Source organism: Amblyomma mixtum, chromosome 2 (genome assembly GCF_055824585.1).
Source record: "Amblyomma mixtum isolate Tamu chromosome 2, ASM5582458v1, whole genome shotgun sequence".
Classification (NCBI taxonomy): Eukaryota; Metazoa; Arthropoda; class Arachnida; order Ixodida; family Ixodidae; genus Amblyomma; species Amblyomma mixtum.
The window spans coordinates 148895109-148915325 of NC_143013.1; the positions used below are offsets into that span (position 1 = coordinate 148895109).

Here is a 20217-nt window from a genome sequence, read left to right on the forward strand (position 1 = left end):
TGCAGGACAAACATTAGCATGCCGAGAAAGAGACAGACAATTTTTACTGAGAACGATAATTGGGCAGAGTTGTCCTCTGTGGCCCTTTGACATGAGTGCTCGAGGCCAACGCCACAGAGTGTTGGTCTCAGACCATGCTGTGGGCAGCTGCAAGGCACCCGCTACCATCAGCCACCAGAGACGCACCTCAGGGCCTCCATCTCCCAAGCCAAAATACCGTATATACTCGTGTAAGGGCCACCCCTGTGTAAGGGCTGCCAGCAATTCGAAAAAAAAAAGTGAGCCAAAAACTGTTGGAGGGACACCAGATGTAACATCTGGTGTCCCTCAAGGGGCCGGGTTATCACCATTACTCTTCTTAATATACATCAACGACCTGCCCTCTAATATTCAATGCAAATTGCGACTCTTTGTGGATGATTGTGTCATCTATAATGCAATAAGTAGCCCAACCGATAACCTCACTTTGCAACAGGACCTTGACGTTATTGCATCATGGTGTGAAAAGTGGCAGATGCCTTTAAATCTTACTAAGTGCAAATCGTTGTCCTTCACTCACAAACACACCTTGACGAATCACACTTACAGCATTTCATCAGCCCCTATAACCGTTGCAAAATCTTACAAATATCTAGGTGTACATCTCACATCAACACTTTCTTGGGTCACCCACATTAGAACCATTTGCTCCGACACTTCACGCACACTTGGCTACCTGAGAAGGAATCTGAAATCTGCATCCCCTAACATAAAACAACTCGCGTATGAAACATTTGTGCGGCCAAAATTAGAGTATGCATCATCCATCTGGCACCCATGGCAATCGTATCTCACCATCGAATTGGAATCAATCCAAAATCGTGCAGCTCGGTTCATCACTTCATGTTACTCAAGAGAAGCCAGTGTCACCGCCCTCAAGCAGTCCCTCTGTCTCTCAACACTGGAATCACGCCGCGTCGTTTCCCGCCTATGCTTACTTCATACATTTTATCATAACACAAGATCACGGCACGCTCTATTAACCGCCGCACTACGAACGTCCTCCCGGCTTAGTCACGGTAACCCGATAGCATGCATCAGTGGCCACACGTCAGCTTACAACAACTCATTTTTCCCCAACGCAATAGCACTATGGAATTCACTGCCTAACGACATCGCTGCATCCACTGATCACAAAACATTCCGCGAGAAAATAAAAATTCACCTCACATAAATCTTGATCACTTCTGCGCTCTTTGTAGCGAGTATTGCTTGACATATCTTTATTAAATGATGTATCACCTGCTGGGAAACCCTGATATGACTGCAACCCCTTTTATGTTTGTTTGTATGTTTGTTCTTTTTATTGTTATGCATGTTCCCATCATCGCCGTTGGAAACCAATATGCCCCCCCTTATGTAATGCCTTCGGGCCTTTAAGGGATCAATAAATGAAATGAAATGCGCGATAATTTTGGCCGCGTAAAAATCGTTACAACCACGAACGCGTCATCCTGTGCGCCATGCTCGGCCTGGAGCCCCACACACGCGGTCCGTCATCGACGCTAGCTCGCTCGGCGTTTGCACCAGAAAAGATTGACAAAACATTATGCTGTGCAAAAGTGAGGATGAGGTGCAGGCCTGTTGGGTGTGGCTCACCGTGCAAGAAAACGCGAGTGGTGCGTTTTTGGGTGGTGACGCACCGCTCCAAGCCGTCACAAGTGCCGCACCTTACGTGGATCTTAACTTGGGATCAGGTGAACTTTTCCAGTAAAGTAATACGGTGATCAAGCAACCGCTAACAACCTGTCTTGCTGCGGGTGGTAGTAGCGCAGATCGCGCGAGCACTATCTACAATTTTAATGCATTGTGTATTCAAAGGATTCGTCGTGTCTTCGATAATTCGTCATAAAAATGGGTATGGCCACGTAAATAACGGATGCGTAATCGGGGCTGTGCTGAAGCAGAAATTTTTAGCGGAAGAACGCCGGTTCCACGTAAGGGCCGCACCCCGTGAGAACCGCGGATAAAAAGTGCGGCCTTTACACGAGTATATACGGTAATCATTGGGAGACTGCACCGCTCAGCGCGGATACGAGTGGTGCACTCCATTCAGCACAGTGTGCGTGTTAGGTTCAGTCTCAAGCAGCAGCACCACAATCTTGCTCAACGCAGGTGGCAGAAGCATGCTCGTTCTTGTGTGCGCAGTCAGTGTGGAAGTCCTCGTGATAAGAAAGACCCCCCACAGTGCTGGATTTTTTTCAGCATTTCTGAGGCGACTTGCACAACACTGTTTCCTACTTTGACCACCGCGAGTGTTCTGTAAGGCTGCACAGTCTCAGATTGGTGCTGATGGGAAGCTCTCACAAGTTTTTACGCGTAGCATATTGCAATCACTCAGTTCAGCCCTTGGGCGCGGCCGGGCAGCCACCAAACCGCGTGACGTGACGCCACGTTGTTTGGTGATGACCCGTATCACCAAACAACATAAAAAAAAGAAAACAAAAAAAGAGAGGAAAAAAGAAAAAAAAAAGAAAGAAAAAAAAGATGAGAAGAAATAGAACGGCTGAGCATGGTGGCGGTTGCCACCACCCCGTTTCAAAGGGGGCGCTCCTATCCATCCATCCATCCATCCATCCATCCATCCATACGTCACGGAGGAAAAGGTGCTGAGAAAATCGAGTGCCACCAAGCAATACTTCGCGCAAAAAGACCGCGCAATATGCAACGCATTCTTGGCTTAACCAAGCTAAGCCTGGTAATTTTTTTTTTCCTGGAGTCTCAATCTCTTGATGCATCCAGTGTGCACATGCTGAATTGCATTGATATTGTAATCTCCGAACGAATAACCATTCGTGAATACGTTGCTAGGTTTCATTTGGAATCAAATATTTAGCGAAAGAAATGCGTCCGCAAATCATAGAAGATGAGGCAGTAATGATTGGGCAGCCTTCGGAATGTTTGTGGCTTATGTGGTGGGGCAAATGTTAAACCTTCTGTTGTGCAGGATAACCTTGGAATCAGCTTGCCTAACTGAGACTGCGGTGAATTGACTGGTGCAAAGGGTGGGGCGTGCATCGAATGGGGTAATCGCCCTGCTCTTGATGCGTGTGTGTGTGTGCAACCCTTGTGTGCAGGTTCTGGGCAGGGACAGTGGTGACGACTCGGCAGAGGTGGTGGTGGACCTGCTGTCCCAGCTCGAGAAGAGGGACACTGGTGGGTGCACGCAGTGGACACGACTGGCTCAGCATCCACGCACATGGATGCACCAAATGTGTGCCTAGATTGCGAATGCATCGGTGCAAAAGTGCTGTTGTTGCCCCCCTTCAGTCACCCTGTCTGAGTCGGATGAGGAGGTGTACAGGGTTAAGCGCAGCTGACTCCACTGGATGCAACAGGTCTATCTGGATTGATGAATTTTTAGGGCATCAGTCTCTGGATCTGTGCCATGTCTGAACCCACATCGAATTAGGTAAAGTCCATGTCCACGTGACATTTTCAGTGACAAGAGAAGTCCTTATCTAAAAGTTATCCCGTCATGACATTGTGTCGAGTGGATTGACATGCTCAGTTTTAATGCGTGTAGAATAAAAGCTTGTTGATTCGGACTTCAGGGGAGCAGAAAAAAATGTTCGGATTATCAAGTGACCCCGAAAAAACTGACAAGAACCACTTTCGTTGTGGTAAATTTTTTTTCCTAAAAAGCTGCGGAGTGATCGGGTGCTTTTGGTATAGCAGATCATCTGCTTTTGGTTCTGTACCATACTCAGTATGGTACCTGCACAAAGGCGCCTGCCTTTGTGCGCACGTAACAGGTGTGCGGAACTTTGCAGCATGAAAATTCAGGTGCCAGGAAGGCTATTTTGACAATTGCTTGCCATGCCGGTGATAAGTGAAAGCTTGTTCATTCGAATTTTCGGATAATTCGAACTACACTACTTGGTCCGGCAAAGCTAAAAAAGCCCATTAATTCGAAAGCGAGTTGGTTCTGCTACGGATAATTTGAACTATGTGCCACTGCATCTGGGCGGCTTGGCACACAGCATGTGGCCAGAAAAACAAAACAAAAAAAAACACCATGTAGATAGAGGCTGTGCATGTCCTAAACGAGGACAGAAGATGGAACCAGGTAAAACCGTGGAAGAGTGGGTAAAGCCTAAACGGTGCCATCACCGGCACGGCGTCCGGCAGCACTGGCGGATAAGGGCTTGGCGGCTGTGCTGGCGGCTGCCTACCCTCTTTTCTGCGCAACCTCTGGAACTTGCAACTAAATACTCAATTCGAGCCCTGTTAATTTGGAAATATAGATAAGTACTGTCGGTGCGGTCCCAGCCAACACCCATGAAAGGCTATGACTTCTGACGGGCACTAGAAATTACGTGCGGAAAACTTTTTTTTCTTTGCGAGTGTCGTCCATCCTTCCACCCATCAGTTGCGAACGGAAGTACGCGGTCAGCCATGATCATGACGCCAGCTTTTAGGGCTTTTAGCATCGTTCGCTGCAAAAGGTGTTCTATTGCGCGTTCCAATGATTGAGTGGCAGTATAGACGGCGTCCACCCCAGTGGTCCATGGCACGATAAGGCAGACATACTGACAAGCACTGGCACTCTGCCAAGTTCACTTCCCCCCCTGCTGGAGCTAACGTCAAAAGGTAAAAAACACTCTGGTCTGATCACAGCGTCACGGCGCACTGCCAAGAAATGTGTTGTGGACTGTGATGTTGTGGGCTGGGAGGGTGTAAAACAAACGGAGGGAGTACTTTTTTTTTTTTTTTCCAAATTCTTAGGTAAAAATTGGTGAGTGGGTTCATTATGCGAGTAAATAGGGTACATATACCGTAATGCAAATGGTTCTTTTCAGTTTTTTTGAAGCCATTCAATAATTCGAACATCGGATAATTCAAACTTTTTTCCCAGTCTCGTGAAGTTCGAATAAACGAGTTTTTACTGTACCTGCATGCGGCTTTCCTTCCGGAACCTGTTCAAATAAGTGGCATGAGACCCATACATCCCAATCGGCGAATGCCCGATGCCATAGACTGGCACAGGCGTTGGCTGGGATTGCACTGGCAATTAAAGTGATGCAGATTTGTGAATTAAGGGGGGTTGTATTAACGAGCTTTTACTACAGACATTACCTCGCGTGCTGATGGTTTGGGCAAGCACATGATGAGCGGCGGAAAACCCTGTTTTGGTGCTGCTCTATATTTTTTTTTTCTTCTACTGGACACTAAAATAATATAGGAGGCATTGCCGCTACAAAAGCACAACTGCGGCGACCAATCACTAATAGCTCAACTACATTGTGCTGTACATGGCAGGTCTAGTGACCATAGTACTAAGAAACCCTGCATAGACTTGTGCCAGAACATTGCTGGCGTGGATTGCTGCAGGAGAGAATGAAGACCAAGTGCGCATCTCTCCTCACACAGACAGCTTTTTTTTCTCTTTCCATTGTTTTGCGTCTCGGGTAACTTTGCAGTTGGACCTCTGTCTATTCTAAGCCGTTTTCTTCATGTTCTGGAAGCTATATTGCCTTGATTTCTGTCACGTGTCATGTGGTTTTTCCATTCTGCTTGTACGCCGTTAAGGTTTTATTTTTTGCCCAGCCGTGCCCAGCCCTGTGCATCATTTGCCGGAAATGGGCACCCATCTCCATGTGCCTTGTGTAGCGCACTATAACCGAAACCATATCCTTTCCAGGTCAGAATGCACGCTACATGGGTAGCTTCACTTTCAAAAGTGATTTTTTATCTCTGAACAAAAAGCAATGCGCTAAGTCTGCCGCACGCTTGTATTGGTTTTTGCATACCGCACATAGCACGACCGCAGAAATTAGTGTGACTGCTGCCACGGAACTGCATATGATCTTATCTGCGCATGTTCCGCAAGGGGGGTCGGATAGCCTCTGCAGTCGCGCCATCCACGCCCGAACTAGTGCAGGTGCAAAGGCTGGTTGTCGACCGGTTTGACCGACTTGGTTTGGTTTGGTTTATGGGGTTTAACATCCCAAAGCGACTAAGGCTATGAGAGACGCCGTAGTGGAGGGCTCCGGAAATTTCGACCACCTGGGGTTCTTTAACATGCACTGACATCGCACAGTAACGGGCCTCTAGAATTTCTCCAAAGAAATTCAACCGCCGTGGCTGGGATCGAACCCACGTCTTTCGGGCCAGCAGTCGAGCGCTGTAACCACTGGGCCACCAGCGGCGGCGTTTTGACCGGTTTGAATTGGCCAGAGACCAACTGTGCGCAATCAAAGAGGCACCACTGATAACAACACGCTAAACTTACCACGGACAAAGAACAACGACACAACCACAAGGAGCATTCCTGCTTGCTCTTTTACGAAAAGAGTGGAGGGAGTGAAATGAGTGCGAGTGAAGGTAAGGGGGGTCATGGCAAGGAAACCATGGTTTTGCCGGTTGCATGGTAAGGAGGAAAGCGCAAGAAGGACAGAGGAGAAAAGTGTTGCTAGCTGTGAGGTAATCTTGTGCAAGACAGAAGCAATGCATGGAGGCTGAGACAGGAAGCGAATGGCACGCGCACACGGTATTTGCACTTGTGTCGTGCCCTTAACACATGATGTGGTGTGTTGTGCTGCGCAGGGAAGTGCACTTGCTGTTCTGTGCTGTCATCGAGTGGATTTCAAAACCGCAATGTAACCGGTATTTTGCTTCGCGCAACCGCATAATAAGTGGTATGGCTTTATGTTAGTTCTATGAGAGGCAGACTGGTGGCTGACAAAAGCCACATTATATCCGGTCATGGACGATAAGCGGTTACATTGTAAGTAGTCTCCACTGTATGTGAAATTATTGAATGTTTGCGTAAACCCAATATTAATGGATTGTTGTCATTTTTTTTAATGCTTTGCCCCTTTGCATTTAGGCACCACAGGCGCCACATTTAGGTGCCACATTTAGGCGCCACATTTAGGCACCACATTTAGGCACCACATTTTAGGCACCACATTTAGGCACCACTGCAGCATGTGACTGCCGCTGCGCTTGAGCTCTTTGCGTGCCCCCATGTTCGGCTTCCCCTTTGCACATCTGCGGTTGGTGGCTAAACGTATTGTGCAATCGAATTTGTCGAGACTTTGATCATTGTTGCCACGAAATCATGTTAGCCAAGTACATATTATTCGCAAGAAAAACTCGAATGGCTGAGTCATTCTTATTGCTCCTTATTTTTTACTGCATTCACTGGGATGTCAGACAAAGTGGGAGCATATTGAAGAGGTCCTGCTGTATATCGAGAGCAGGAAGTATGTTGCAGTGAATTCAAAATGTGCACTCTTAAGCACCCAATGCTGCCTGTTTTTAAGTGTGCAACTTTCTTAAGAGGGGACACCCCTGTTTAAACAATTATTTTAATTTTTGGATCGATTGCAATGAAACTACCATGTTTAACTCTTTCCTTACCACGGGAAAAACGACCATTTTTCACATGTCTCAGACAAAATTTTTTTAAAGAAAAGTTGTGATAGATAAAATTATATAAAATGCATAACAATAATTCAGATAGAATGCGCTTTATAATGAAATTTATTTGAACACATATTCTGCTTGAAATGCTGTGAAAAAAATCAGTAAACACAACAAAAAGTAAAAAAGAAGAAAAGTTTTGTGTTTATATGACAATAACTTTCCAAACACTTGTACTAAAAAAATTCTAGAAACTACAAAACAATTCAAATTCTTTCTAAAACATGGCATTAAAGTTTGAAAATTATAACTTGAATAGTTTTCCAGCTAGAATTTTTTTTCTTCATGCCTCTTGAAAAGGCTCGTTTGAGAGTGCCCTTTATATGATTTTTACAGTCCAACAAAAAAAAAATTGGCAGTGTAATGTTATGTGCCGAACGAAAGCTTGGTAAGCGTGGTTTCAAAAATACAAATCAAAAATTATTTAATTTACGTCTAAAATTCAAAAAAAAAATATAAAACACAACAAGTATAGGTGTGATATTGCGATATATAGTATGCGATAAGTATAGCTGCGATGTAGCTGCAGAATCGAAATCCGACGTTACAACATCTTTGTCCGAGTCACTGCTGCTCGGAGGATCTTGAAAATCAGCTGCAGAAGCTAGAGAATCACGTGCAGCGGGACTCTTCCGAGCGCGCGAAGGGCCCGACCTCGACGCGACGCCATCCTCACCGCGTATTATGTCGCAATAAGCCTATGCTCCAAGGGCACTTCAAAAATGCACGACTGGCGGGGAAATTACGAACTAGGCCGAAAATGGAACTAACCGTCTGAACAACAAACCAGATGCGCCCGCACAAGCGGACAGGAAAAAGAAAGCGAAACTATCAGGCCAACGTTCCGGGATTGGTTTGCGCAGTTACAGCGTCTGAACCAAAATCCGACAATGCAACATTGTCACCAGAGACTCTACTACTCGTAGCATAGATAATAATTGCAGTCAACGCAGTAGAATTGCGCGCAGCAAGGTTTTTCCGAGCGCGCACCGTCTGCGTGCCCGACGCCATGCACGGAGCGTCCGCGCCGTACCCTCCGCTTCAAGGGCGTTTAAAAAATTCACGCGTCGTGGGAAAATTGCTCTCTACGCAGAAACTGAAACTGTAGTCTCTGGAGAACAACTTAGATGGCGCCACATCACCGTAACGGCTACAATGGGGAGCTTCGGTTCGCACAAACAGACCGGAACGAGGAATCTGAACGCACAGGCGAGCGTTCTGGGCTCTCGTTGCCCAGTTTGGGCTTCGAAACAATACCTGACGATACAGCATCGTCGTCAGGGTCCGTGCTAATCGATACATCAAAAATATGTGGTGCAAACGCAGCGGAATTGAGTGGAACGGGGTTTTTTCGAGCGAGCTCCATTCCCGATGATGACAGCTTGTTCGGAGCGCCCGACGCCGCACACCCAACTTCAAGCACGTCTCAAAAATTGCCGCTTTTTGGCAAAAATATAAACTAAACAGGAAGTTGAAGTTTAATGTGTGAACAATAAACCGAATGACTCAGCAAGTCCGTAGCGGCCGCGGTCGCGCTGCCGTAGCGCTTCGAATTTTTCGATCACCGGTGATCGAAGCACAGTGGCGTGGTAACGAAAGAGTTTATGAAGTTTTATGCGCTGATTCTAAATCTGCATGTATTTTTTCCATACACCAAATAGTTTTCAAAATATTTACAATTTTATGTTTCTCATTTGGAGTTGCATAATTTCCTAAACAAGTGATGCCATGACAAAATTTAGCATACCGAATTAACATTTAGCATCTAAAGAATGTAGTAAAACAAGAATGAGTCTCCTAGGCCAATTAGGTCCAATGCTAGGGGTTGCCAAACCCATTGCAGCAAAAGTTCCCGTACCTGTCTTATAGAAAGTATCTTTTTTAAAAATGTTACTAACCAATATGTGCTGTGAAATTAGTCTTAACAGTAAGAATTTCTGTTTTCAGGAAATAAAAAAATTAATGTGCTAGCACAACTACAAGCAGAGATATGTCCACTCCAAAACTGCTAGTGTGTTTGAGAAAACGAAGAAAAACGGTTTCAAGCGCCTTTATGAAAACAAAAGCTCCTCAAATTACAAGAATGCGCCTGGGGAATAATCTGGGTGCTTCTTTTTTTTGCCATCGTCTGGAGGCCCAGTGATAATGTCCGTTTCTTCCTGCAAGCAGTGGCGCGACGCAAGTCTTTTTCTTTGGCTCTTTTTGAGCCGGAGTCTGTTACATTCACATTCATTTGTTGAAGAATGGCTGTTGCTGCATATTCATTTCCAGCACTGAAGCATAGCACTGCTTCTGCAATGGCTGCTTCCACAGCAACAAGGGAGAAATGCTGCTCTTTGGAAATCATACTCCAGATGACCGAGTGGAACGATTCATTGGAGTTTTGGGTTCTCCCTCGCTTGCACCTCTCCAGCAGCTTTCTATCTGCCAAGCGCTCATAGACAGGCAAAAGCGCCTTTGCCACATCCACTGGCAAGTTATACTTGTGCTTTGGTTGTGGCTCACCTTTTGCTGTTGCCACATTATGGCGGCACCTAGAATCCTTGGCACTTGGGCACACAGGCTGTGGGCACAACAGCTGTCGGTTGACGTAACATGGTGGTAAGTTGCCGTTACCGCTCTCTGCATGGCGTCAACATCACCACAGTGAGACTTGAGTGCTCGACCATAATAGGCACTCAGCCTGTTGATGCGGTCTGCTGTGAGCCTCCCCTTCCTGCCAAGTCCACGCATGCCTTCACTTTTGTGCTTCTGGAGCAGGTTTTGAAGCGCTGCACCCATATGTTTTTGTATGTGATTGATGTAGTCTTCTTTTTCTACACCTGCGAAGCCGTACACCTTTGCATCCTTGATAGCATTAAAAGTGCGGCTGTCACCATCACACAGCATGGTTGTGTACTTTACTTTGTTGCATTCTTAAGACCACTGAAACAAGATCAATGCAGCTTCAGCTTCCATTTGACCAGATTTGCAATCAGTGTTCCTCTGGCACTGATGGGAATTCATGCACTCATCATACTCATCAGAGTCAGGTTCGACAGCACGACGTAGTCCAGGATGTAGCCAGTAAATAGCTCCGCCACTGCAACTACTCCTATATGCGAAGAATGGCCCCCGCGTTCTCCAGGTGCCATCAAAGCACACAGCAATGTTGCCTTTGTGTCCAAAACACAAGTTTTCATAAAATGCAACCACTTTTTCTGCGCACTGCACCATAACAGCCTCATCTGCACGCGTCGCACCAGGGTTCAGAGTTTTTTTCAAATGCCGCTGAAACGTCGTGTTGTGGAGACCTCAGCCAGACAGGCCCATCGCTGCAAAAGTGTCATTCATGGCTGTCTGGCCACTGCGTGTTTTGAGCATCGCACGCTCGGCAAGGATATTAATTTCAAATGGGTTCAATTTCTTTTCTCCCTGTACCCGTTGCGAGCTCCACTCAGACACTATCTCTCCGCACCACTCGCAGATGAGCATCTGTTTCACTGCGGGTCCGTATTCGCGATCTCCTGTCAGCATCTCCACGCGTCCTTGACAAGTCTGGCAGCGCAAAATGTCAAGGAGGGAGTTTATCGCACGCATGTCGATGGCAGTCAACGTTGCCTTACGTCTGCCTGTGACCGATGCTGTTGCGCCGCTGCGTTCCGTGAATGGCTCCATCTTTCGCGTTGTTGCTGCCATCGACACAAGCCGCTCGAGTGTAGCCTTTTCACGAACGCTTGCCTGCCTTACGTCGCTGTCAGTTTTCGAGTCAATTCTCACTCAGCCGGAGACTGCAGACACGTTGGGTGCGCTGTCCAGCAATGCAACTTCCAGCTACGAACTGTCTGGTTCTCCGCGGCAGCCGGGCGGTTGCCTCTCCGTGCAGCGGTCGGCGAGTCTGGCGTCCGCAGGCACGTTAGGTGCACTGTCCAGCGAAATATTTTCTGCTTCTCCACGGCTATCAGGCGGTTGACAATCCGCAAAAGGGATGGGCGCTCTGTTCAGCGATGCGTCGTCCAGCGAAGCATTGTTTGCTTCTCCGTGGCTATTGGGTGACTCCTCGTTTGCAGTTGCTCCTCGTCGGCGCTTTTCCGACTTTCTTCTTTGTTTTCCTTCGTCTCCGGCCAAACATGTACACCGGATGGTGCTTCTTCAGTCCCCCAGGCATAGTTCCGTCCCGTAGTGGGGACTCTCTCAAAATGGCGGCATGCGCAGCTCTCATGCCAGGGCAACCGGCCTAAGCCTATCAGATGTTGCGATTCGGGTCACGTGCCTTTACTGGCCAATAAGAACGCTCGTTGAAGAAAACTTCGCGCTTGTTTTATTTTACTGTGCTGGCACATGGTGGCTGGCCGAGAGAGGGTGGGAAGCGAGACATGCGAGCTTTCAAACAATACCAAGATGGCATAGGTGCGGCTTTTTGTTTTCGCACGGCACGCAGTTGAAATTAGCGCTGTTTGTCCCCAATTTAAAGGGCGCTTTTGGAAAGTACACTTTTTAAAGTCGACATTATGGCACAAATACACGCTGGATTTAAATGAAAATTTGCTCAAAGGTGCAGAATTGTGCCTCTTGCTTCTTCTTGCAACGTCTTTGCCACACCTTTGCTGACATCTTGAGGACATCTTTGCCAGCAAAAGAACTTCAGTTCTGTCTCCCCTTAATGGAGAAGGTTAGGCAGTTTGACGCACTGCCCTGCTTTCAGTGCTGCTGCACAACATGTTCCAGCAGTGCATGGTCAAGACGTTTCAAGCTGTCTTGATGACCTCTTGCTTCTTCTTGCAACGTCTTTGCCACACCTTTGCTGACATCTTGAGGACATCTTTGGCAGCCAAAGAACTTCAGTTCTGTCTCTCTTCTCTCCTGCATTCACAGAGCTGTCCCGTGCACGAGGCCGCTGCGACCGGCTTGCAGAGGCCCTGGCGCAGAGCGAGAGGGAGGTGGCGGCCTGCCGGGATGCCCTGCATGACTACCAGCTGCAGATGGAGGCACAGCGGGCCACCCACGAGGGCCTGCGTGCACGCCTCCACGACCTGCAGGTGGGCAGTGCGACATTCATCCGCAAGGGAACCTGCTTTGATGAATTAGCATACATCGGGCGGCATAGTACACCATAGGTCCGTTCGATTCACCTGCACTACGTGAACTGGTTCTCGCGGTGCTGCACTTTGCCATTCGTTTAAGCGGTGCAAAATGGCGCCGTCTGCACGACGCCATTCGTTTCAAAAAAGTGCAGACGTTGTGCAGGTCTAGTTCAGCAAAACTGTGCACCTCCTCAGCGGTCGGTGCCGAAACGGTGCAGCTGCAGCCGCCATGGAAGCAGACGACGGCTTGCGCGACGATGGCTTGCGCTTTGCGATAAACGGCGGAGATACTCAAATTATTCCACTCGTCGATGAGAACGGTGCCCCGCACGGGTCCGACTCTTATGGAACGTGACTTGCCACCCGAGAAGGCGGCGACGGAGGTGGGAACGGTGGCCCTCGCTGGCACGTACCTTGCATCTCTCGACCACCGTGCTCTTTGACGGACCTGTACCGGCGTCTTTCCTTTGGACTAATAGTACTATAACAGTAGTCGAAGCCAGTTATGTTAACTAAAAGGTAAAGACGGGCACGCAGCATGATGCACGTTGTGGCAGCAATCGCTTAACATGTAAGTCGGCGCGCGCACAGCTCAGTCGATAGTGTTCAGTAAAAGAACAGACGTGCGGTTCGCTTAGCTGCCGCGAGGCTGCATCGAGGCTGATGCATGGCAGTGCTTCGCTGCGATGTACTGTTTGAAGATTCGTCATGCGGCTCGGGACGTTGGCGGCCGTTGATATATGGGCGCCACGCTACTGGCTGCAATTTGGTGGCGACGCCTAGGCTAGCAGACGACCAGGCCTGCACTCGACCATTCGTTTTGGAAGCAGCCAGTGCCAAGCTGCACCTGAACTGAATGAACTGGCGCTGCACGCTTGCGGCACTGCCGCGGTACTTCACAGAACTCGTGCAGGGAGTGCAGGATAATCGAACGGACCTCATGTGAAACGCCACTAGACACTCAAGGTCTCTCTTCAACCAAGTCGCACTAAAGTGCCTGAGTGGCCTGGGGGGTAGCCTGTCTGACTTGCTACCGAAGGGTCATGGGTAGTTACCCCAATTTTCTTTCAACACAACTGATTTACTTCAGCATTCTCGTGGGTTGTAATGATGTTTGAGTCGCGTTGCGTTCTCATAATCACAATTTAACTTGTTTCAATCGTTTTCGTTTCACAGCTCAGCGAGTGACGTCGTGACTGTTGTCACCAATCTTGGTTTCTCCTTTGAACGGGAGCCTGATGCTGCATACAGTCCAACCTCGTTTTAACTCTCATTTTGCGTGGAAATTCGTTCGCTGTATTCATTATAAAAGTGCGCACTCAGGTTTCCGCAAAAAAGGTCAGTCAATAAACCTAAGTTAAGGGCACCTTAAGGTGGAAAGCAGAGAGTTGAAAAAAAAAAAGCTCACTATTTTCAAATTTAAGGCGTGGTTTAAGCGTTCACATCCAGTGGATGGATCTTGCACTTCGCATTCGATGGCGGCCACAGCATTATTACCACAGTCATGGAAGGCAACACTTGGTGCATCACTATGTTGCCAAGCATGACCATGAGCTCGTATTTTTTTTTTGGTATGTCGTGGTTGAACTCAGCAAGCCAATGATGAGCGACACCTGTGGTGCCATTCAGACTTGTCCCTGATTCCATGCTAATCAAATAAAAACAGAAAGTCGCGCGCTATCCAGGCATAATCTTCTTGTCCTCAGTGGCTTAAGTTGCGCAGTTTATAGATTCTGATAATAGGCAAGAATTGTGTGGAATGAAAGGGGTCACTGGAGAACAACACACACACGCTGGCTGCAGCTTTGCCTGTACTCCCGTTCTCCTGCAGTCCTGTTTCCATGCACACCGCGTGCCTTCTCGTAGGGACTGAAGATGGTCGAAGATCTTGCACTAGCTTGCGTTCTCTGCCAGTGGCTTTGTGTTACTAACCCGGATGTGCCGTGTGGTGCTTCTTGTTGCTTGGCGATCCGTGAGCGAGCAGCTGTAGCAGCACAGCAGCTGTCGGTGATCGTCAGTGCACTGATTTTATATTAACCCCAGCATTCGTGCACTTGCGCTTTTGTTGGACGCGGGATGTCGACTCTGTGGGCAGAAACCAAGGGGAAGAATTTGACAGACGTCAGATGCTACAACTTGCGTGCGTCATTTGGAGTCGCCTCGGTGATGTTCGGCAGTGGGTTCAGGTAGCCAGGAAATTTTGACTTGAGGGGAGGTTTGGGTACTTCGAATGGCGGAACCACAGTAGACGTTGAATTGAAGTTTTGAATGTACCAATGCCTTTCAAGAATCCTTCCTGCCATCCGCCATTGAACAGTGGAATGAGCTGCCTGAAGCAGTTGCGACTGAGCGCGATCGAAATAAATTCAGAACCCCGCTTTTATCTTATCTTTTTTCTTAGTGCACTTACAGTGTAATGCTTGACACTTGTGAGGACCACATGCACATGTTACATTTTTTTTTTTTCTCAAATTGTTGAACCCTTGTCTGCAAATCAGTGTTCCCGTTTTCCACCTCTTGATATACCGTGATGTCCACAGTGTACCTGTGACTGTTCCCTTTTTCATTTTGTAATGCTCTTTTAACAATTATTTTGCCTTCTTTAATGTTATACAGTCGAACCCGGATATATCGAACCCGCATATTTCGAATTATTGGCTATATCGAACACACAGATTACCCCCTTGAAAATACTATGTAAAAGTATAGGACAGTTGCGTTGTATATCGAATTCCATTTTCGCCGGACATTGGATATATCGAACGCCGCGCCGCGCCCCTGGAAGGTGCGCTTTCCCCAAAGACATTCCTGTCCGGTCCTCAGCCGCCTCAGCGGAGAACATTTCCGCAGTCAGCAGGCGCAGGGCCCTTTTTTTTTTTTTGTTCCCCGTTTTTGCGCCCCACCGGCGCGAGCTTTCCCGCTCCTCCTCTCCTCCTGTACCGCCGGCGTGTGTTCCGTCAAGGCCATTGGAGATCAGCGAAGAGAGCGCCGCATGGAGACGCTCGGCGACCACGCTTCTTGGGGAAAGAGAGAGAGAGAAAACGGTCGCTCGTGGGCACATCGTGGGTCTGGGGAAAAGAGAGAGCTCAGAAAAAAAAAAAAAAACGAAGCCCAGAGCGCCGATCTTTCTCCCTGCTCTTTCTTTTCCCTCTGTCGTTCCTTCGCTGCCGGGTTGACTGCCGCTCGCATAGGCTTCGCTCTTATCGCTCCATCTGCGCCTCGCGTGTTTTTTTTTTGTGTATATGCCTGTGTTTCAACGCGCGACGTGAAGCAGGCCCCAGTAGCCAGCTGTTTTGGCAAGTGGCCGGAGATGAATGTCCGGAAGATTTAGATGACGATGAGTGCTTGGACGACGCGTTTCGCGACTTGTCCAATTTTCTCGGCGCCGTTCCGTCCGAAGTGACTGTTGAGGACTTTAACGCTGACAGCGAAGTTCAAGCGGTAGCTGGCGTTCAAGACGCCGACTCCAGCGATGACGAGGGCAACTGTGTTGTCGAAGAAACGCGTCCGTGCGCAGCCACTGAACTGGCGTCAGCGTTAGCCTGATTCGGCGCTGTTGCGGCGAAATGGAAGGCACTGTGCTCTCGCACCTGGACAGTCTCGAGAAGATCGAGGCCAGTGTTTTGAACTTCGTTTCCCAGGGGAAAAAGCAGCCTAAAATTAGTGATTTTTTTTCCGCGAAATAAAGCGCTTTCACATTGCGCGCCCATACTATGTGATTCGCGGCTGTTCCAAACGGTAAGCCACAATTTGTTATGATCGGGAGTGCAGTTTTAGCCTATATCTGTATATCGAATTTTCGCTATATCGAACTATTTTCCGATCCCCTTCGAATTCGATATATCCGGGTTCGACTGTATTCCAAAAGTTCCTATTGTTTGTGATTTCATTTTTTTTTTGCTCCCCCCTTATGTAATGCCCGGCCTAGGGGTCCTTAACCCTTTCAGGCGCCATTTTTTTTTGTTTTGACTGAAATAAATCATTGTTTCGCCTAAGTAGTATATTCAGGCCTCAAGAAAGGGAATTTGTTAGTTTTCAAACGTGAAAGACCAGCAGGTAAATTTTTACAATGATGTGGAGAATTCCGTACAAAGTGTCAGATTTGTTAGAAATAGTAACATCGAAATGTTCTTGTGTGTCAGGTAAAGAGCCTAGGGATCATGGAATTGCTTTGTGTTTCGAAGATTCACATTACGCTCGAAACTGAGCAAAAACAATCGACGTTTTCACTCGCGGCAAAATCTCTCTGCACAAAAACGGCGGACAAAGCTCTACCTAGCTCACTCTTATGCGAAATATTACTTACTGCATTCGCTACGTGGTACAAAAAAGCAACTTATTTGCAACAAGAAGGGTGCTCAATTTGACTGAAATACTGAAATCACTGTTAAGTGCTCCAGTTTCTCAGAAAAAGATGTAAGTTTGCCGCTTACACAATTGTGTACAGAGCGCCTAAAAGGGTTAAGAGAAAATAAATGATGATAAATGATGATCTTCGCTCACCCTTACTGGTAATGGGTGTGGTGCTGTTGAAGAGCCGTGTGTTTGTTCCGATGTGCAGTGATGTGTGAGGTGTGCGCGTGCAGGTTCAGCTGGGAGAGGCGCGCGAAGGCTGTGAGTTCCTGCAGGCGGAGCGAGCCACCCTGGCCGAGGCTCAGGTGGAGTCGGAGGCTGAGATGAGGCGCCTGCGAGGGCTGCTCGAGGCGGCCCTGGAGACCTCCCGGGTCCTGTACCAGCGCTGCGCCAAGCTGTTCGCCAAGTGCCAGCAGAAGAAGTGGGTGACCCCTTCTGTCTGCCGCGTTTCGCTCCAGTGGGCTCTCTCTTGACGAGCATAGTGCACGACTAGCGACGGACATTACAACTGCACTGAAGAAGAATCTGAACTCATATTTTTGCCGCCGCGACTTGATCTACACGTTCCCAGCGTCCCTGCAAACCTCGAATTATTGCCCTGTGCGGCCGATTTCTCTAATTTAAATGCAATTAAACCTCCCCGGCTCCCTCCTTTTTTTTTTTTTTAATTCCCCACAGACTGTGGGAGGAGTCGACCAACCTTTCACCCAGACCCCTGCCGGCTTGCCGCTCTGCCATTGGCGGAGCGATATGTAGTGATTGGCGAAAGCAAAGAGTCCACATGTTTTTTTTTTTTTCTATGGGCCTAATTTGCAGCTATGTAGTCTCTGACTAGACCTATTTATTCACAGAAACCTAAAAGAAACAAAATAAAAAACGAAAGCAAAATCGCCATGCGACTGCCTGAAAGGCACTCCGTGCGTTGGTCGACTACTTCCACCATATGCGGGAAATTAAAAAAAAAAAAGCCGGGAGCCGGAGGTTGATCCGATTTAATTAGGGAAATAGGCTGCACAGGGCAATAAATGGAAGTTTCTAAGAATGCTGGTAACGTGTTGGTCGAGTTCCCGTGGCAAAAAGACGAGTTCAGATTCCTCTTCAGTGCACCTCTTACACTGAGGACGAACCAAGAAACTGCTCTGAGCTTTCATCCAGTGCTCAAGAGTAGGCATTGAGAATGGCGAATGTTTAGTTTTCCTCATTGCTGTCTTGCTGTATTTTTATTGCTATGTTCACCAGAATATGACTTGCCATTGTAGGAAATGGTCGCTGCGTGTGTGTGCATGCCTGTGTACTGCAGGGAGCAAAAGTGGTGCGCAGCTGACCACAGGTACAGTTAAACATCGATGTTACGAACTTCAATGTAATGAAATCTTCGATGTAACGAATGATTCCAGTTTTCATAACTTCGTGTCCATAGGGCACCATGTATTTTTAGCTTCAATATAACGAAGTTATTTTTCAGCACTTTCAATGTAACGAAATTTCGTTGCTGGCTGGAAACGGATGTGAGGAAAAACTGTTAGAATACAGTGGTTATGATGGCAGCATTCCTGCAGTGGCAAGGAAGGATGGTGCGTAAGCTGAAGCATTGGCAGCCACTCCAGCTCGAAATGAAACATTTCGAATGGGGGAAGCTCTGGGGGAGAGATACGATAGGCAGCAAGACTTTTAAGAGTGGCTAGGGCATACATCTGTCTAGAACAAGCAGGGACGTCAGGAGTGGACCAAGAGGGGGAAGTAACTTGGAAAATGGGGTAGACAGCATTTGACAGGTCACGATTTCCCACTTAGTGGTAACCTTTAAGAAGAAAGTGCACGACAGTTGTATTGCACCAGTGCTGCCTTGGGGCGATACTTTGTGGCTCACAAGAAGGCTTGAAATCAAACTGAAGACAGTGCATGCAAGGGAAGGGAAACGGAGATGCTCGTCATGACAGCACACAAAAGACAACGCACTTTTAGTTTAAAGTCACTAAAAGCTGAAGTTGGTGATGCCGATGCTGATATGGGTAGTGGGAGATCTCTGAGGAGGGTAGAAGTTGGCAACCATGATGATCATGATGATGACAATCCACACCCCTGTGAGCCATTCGTGGGCAGTGCCCGGAAGCTCCTCTGTGCATGCATTTTGAAGCCTGTTCCTGTGTGGGACTGTTGGCTTCCGCTATAAAGACAGTGCAGTGAGCTATTGAAAGTGAAATGACAGAAGCAAGGTTAAAAGCAAGGAAGACAGCTGACAGCTGAGTGGATGGATATCCTAGCGGAAATCAAGAAGCAACGACCAGGGCATGTATGGTCAAAGCAATATAACTGATGGCCATTGAGGGTAACGGAGTGAATTCCATGAACAAGCAAGTCTAGCGGTGTGGGAAGAAAGTCAGGTGGGTGGACGACATCAGGAAGTTTGCGGGGGCAAAGTGGCCACAGCTGGTGTAGAATGGTTAATTTGAGAGACATAGTTAGGCTGGCTAACTATGCCCACTGTCTGGACAGTGGGCGTAGTTAGCCTGCTGGTGGTGATAACCACTGCTGCTGGTGTTACCGTGAACTCCGCCTGCCCGTCTCTTTTGCATTCATGTGAGTGGGCTTTGTTTCTTCAGCCTGCGCCTCTCCCAGCTGGAGTCTCAGCTGGAGTCCCAGCGGCCCACGGTGGAGGCTGGGGCCAGCAGTGGGCAGGCCCTGGCACAGCTGTCGGCCAAGCTGCAGGCCTTCCTCAAGACCAGCGTCCTGTTCGCCGCATCCCATCTGCAGCTGGACTCGGAGGTGCGCCCTTCCTTTGGCTCGGCACGGTCCACTGCCACACCCCTCAAGTGGCCCTTTTCTCTTTCTTTTTTTTTTGTGCAGAGATAGCTGCACGAAGGGCATTCTGCGGGTTAAGCTGTGCACCATCACCGGCTGCATAGCGTAGTGGAGCCTCATTAACTGAAACTCTCCTGTCCTTAAATCTAATTTGCAGTTGATTGTCATGTTGAAGAGTAAGCTTCATTAGGTACGACAGTCAAACCCACTTATAACAATACTGAAGTGCCACACAAATATAATTGTTATAACGGGATTATGCAGAACACATGAAAGCTTAAGAGCATTTAATGAGGGCAAAGTAGCTTGCACTTCTTGCTTCTTTGCTCAAACAAACCCGTAATCGGTGAGCTTTGACTGCTTCACAGTAACGGAGTGTCTAGTGTTCCATCCAGACGGAACATTTGCTGCTGCTGCAGTTCCGTCCAGACGGAATATTTACTGCAGCTAGAGTTCCGTCCCTACAATAGACAGTTTTAGTTTCATGTACGTAGAAGCTTCACGTAAGTAGAGCGCTTACGTGTCACCA

At 47.9% G+C, this 20217-nt stretch overlaps 1 protein-coding gene across 4 annotated transcripts in view; it reads left to right on the forward strand.

Moving 5' to 3' along the window:
- The window catches only part of LOC149361226 (uncharacterized), a 196506-nt gene that overhangs the window by 139715 nt on the left and 36574 nt on the right, over nt 1-20217 (forward strand). For all 4 annotated transcript variants that reach the window (XM_089572636.1, XM_089572635.1, XM_089572638.1 and 1 more), the window contains 4 exons: nt 3117-3195; nt 12325-12488; nt 17120-17307; nt 19490-19652. In XM_089572636.1, coding sequence (XP_089428762.1) covers nt 3117-3195; nt 12325-12488; nt 17120-17307; nt 19490-19652 — 594 coding nt within the window. The remainder of the gene's footprint in view (nt 1-3116; nt 3196-12324; nt 12489-17119; nt 17308-19489; nt 19653-20217) is intronic.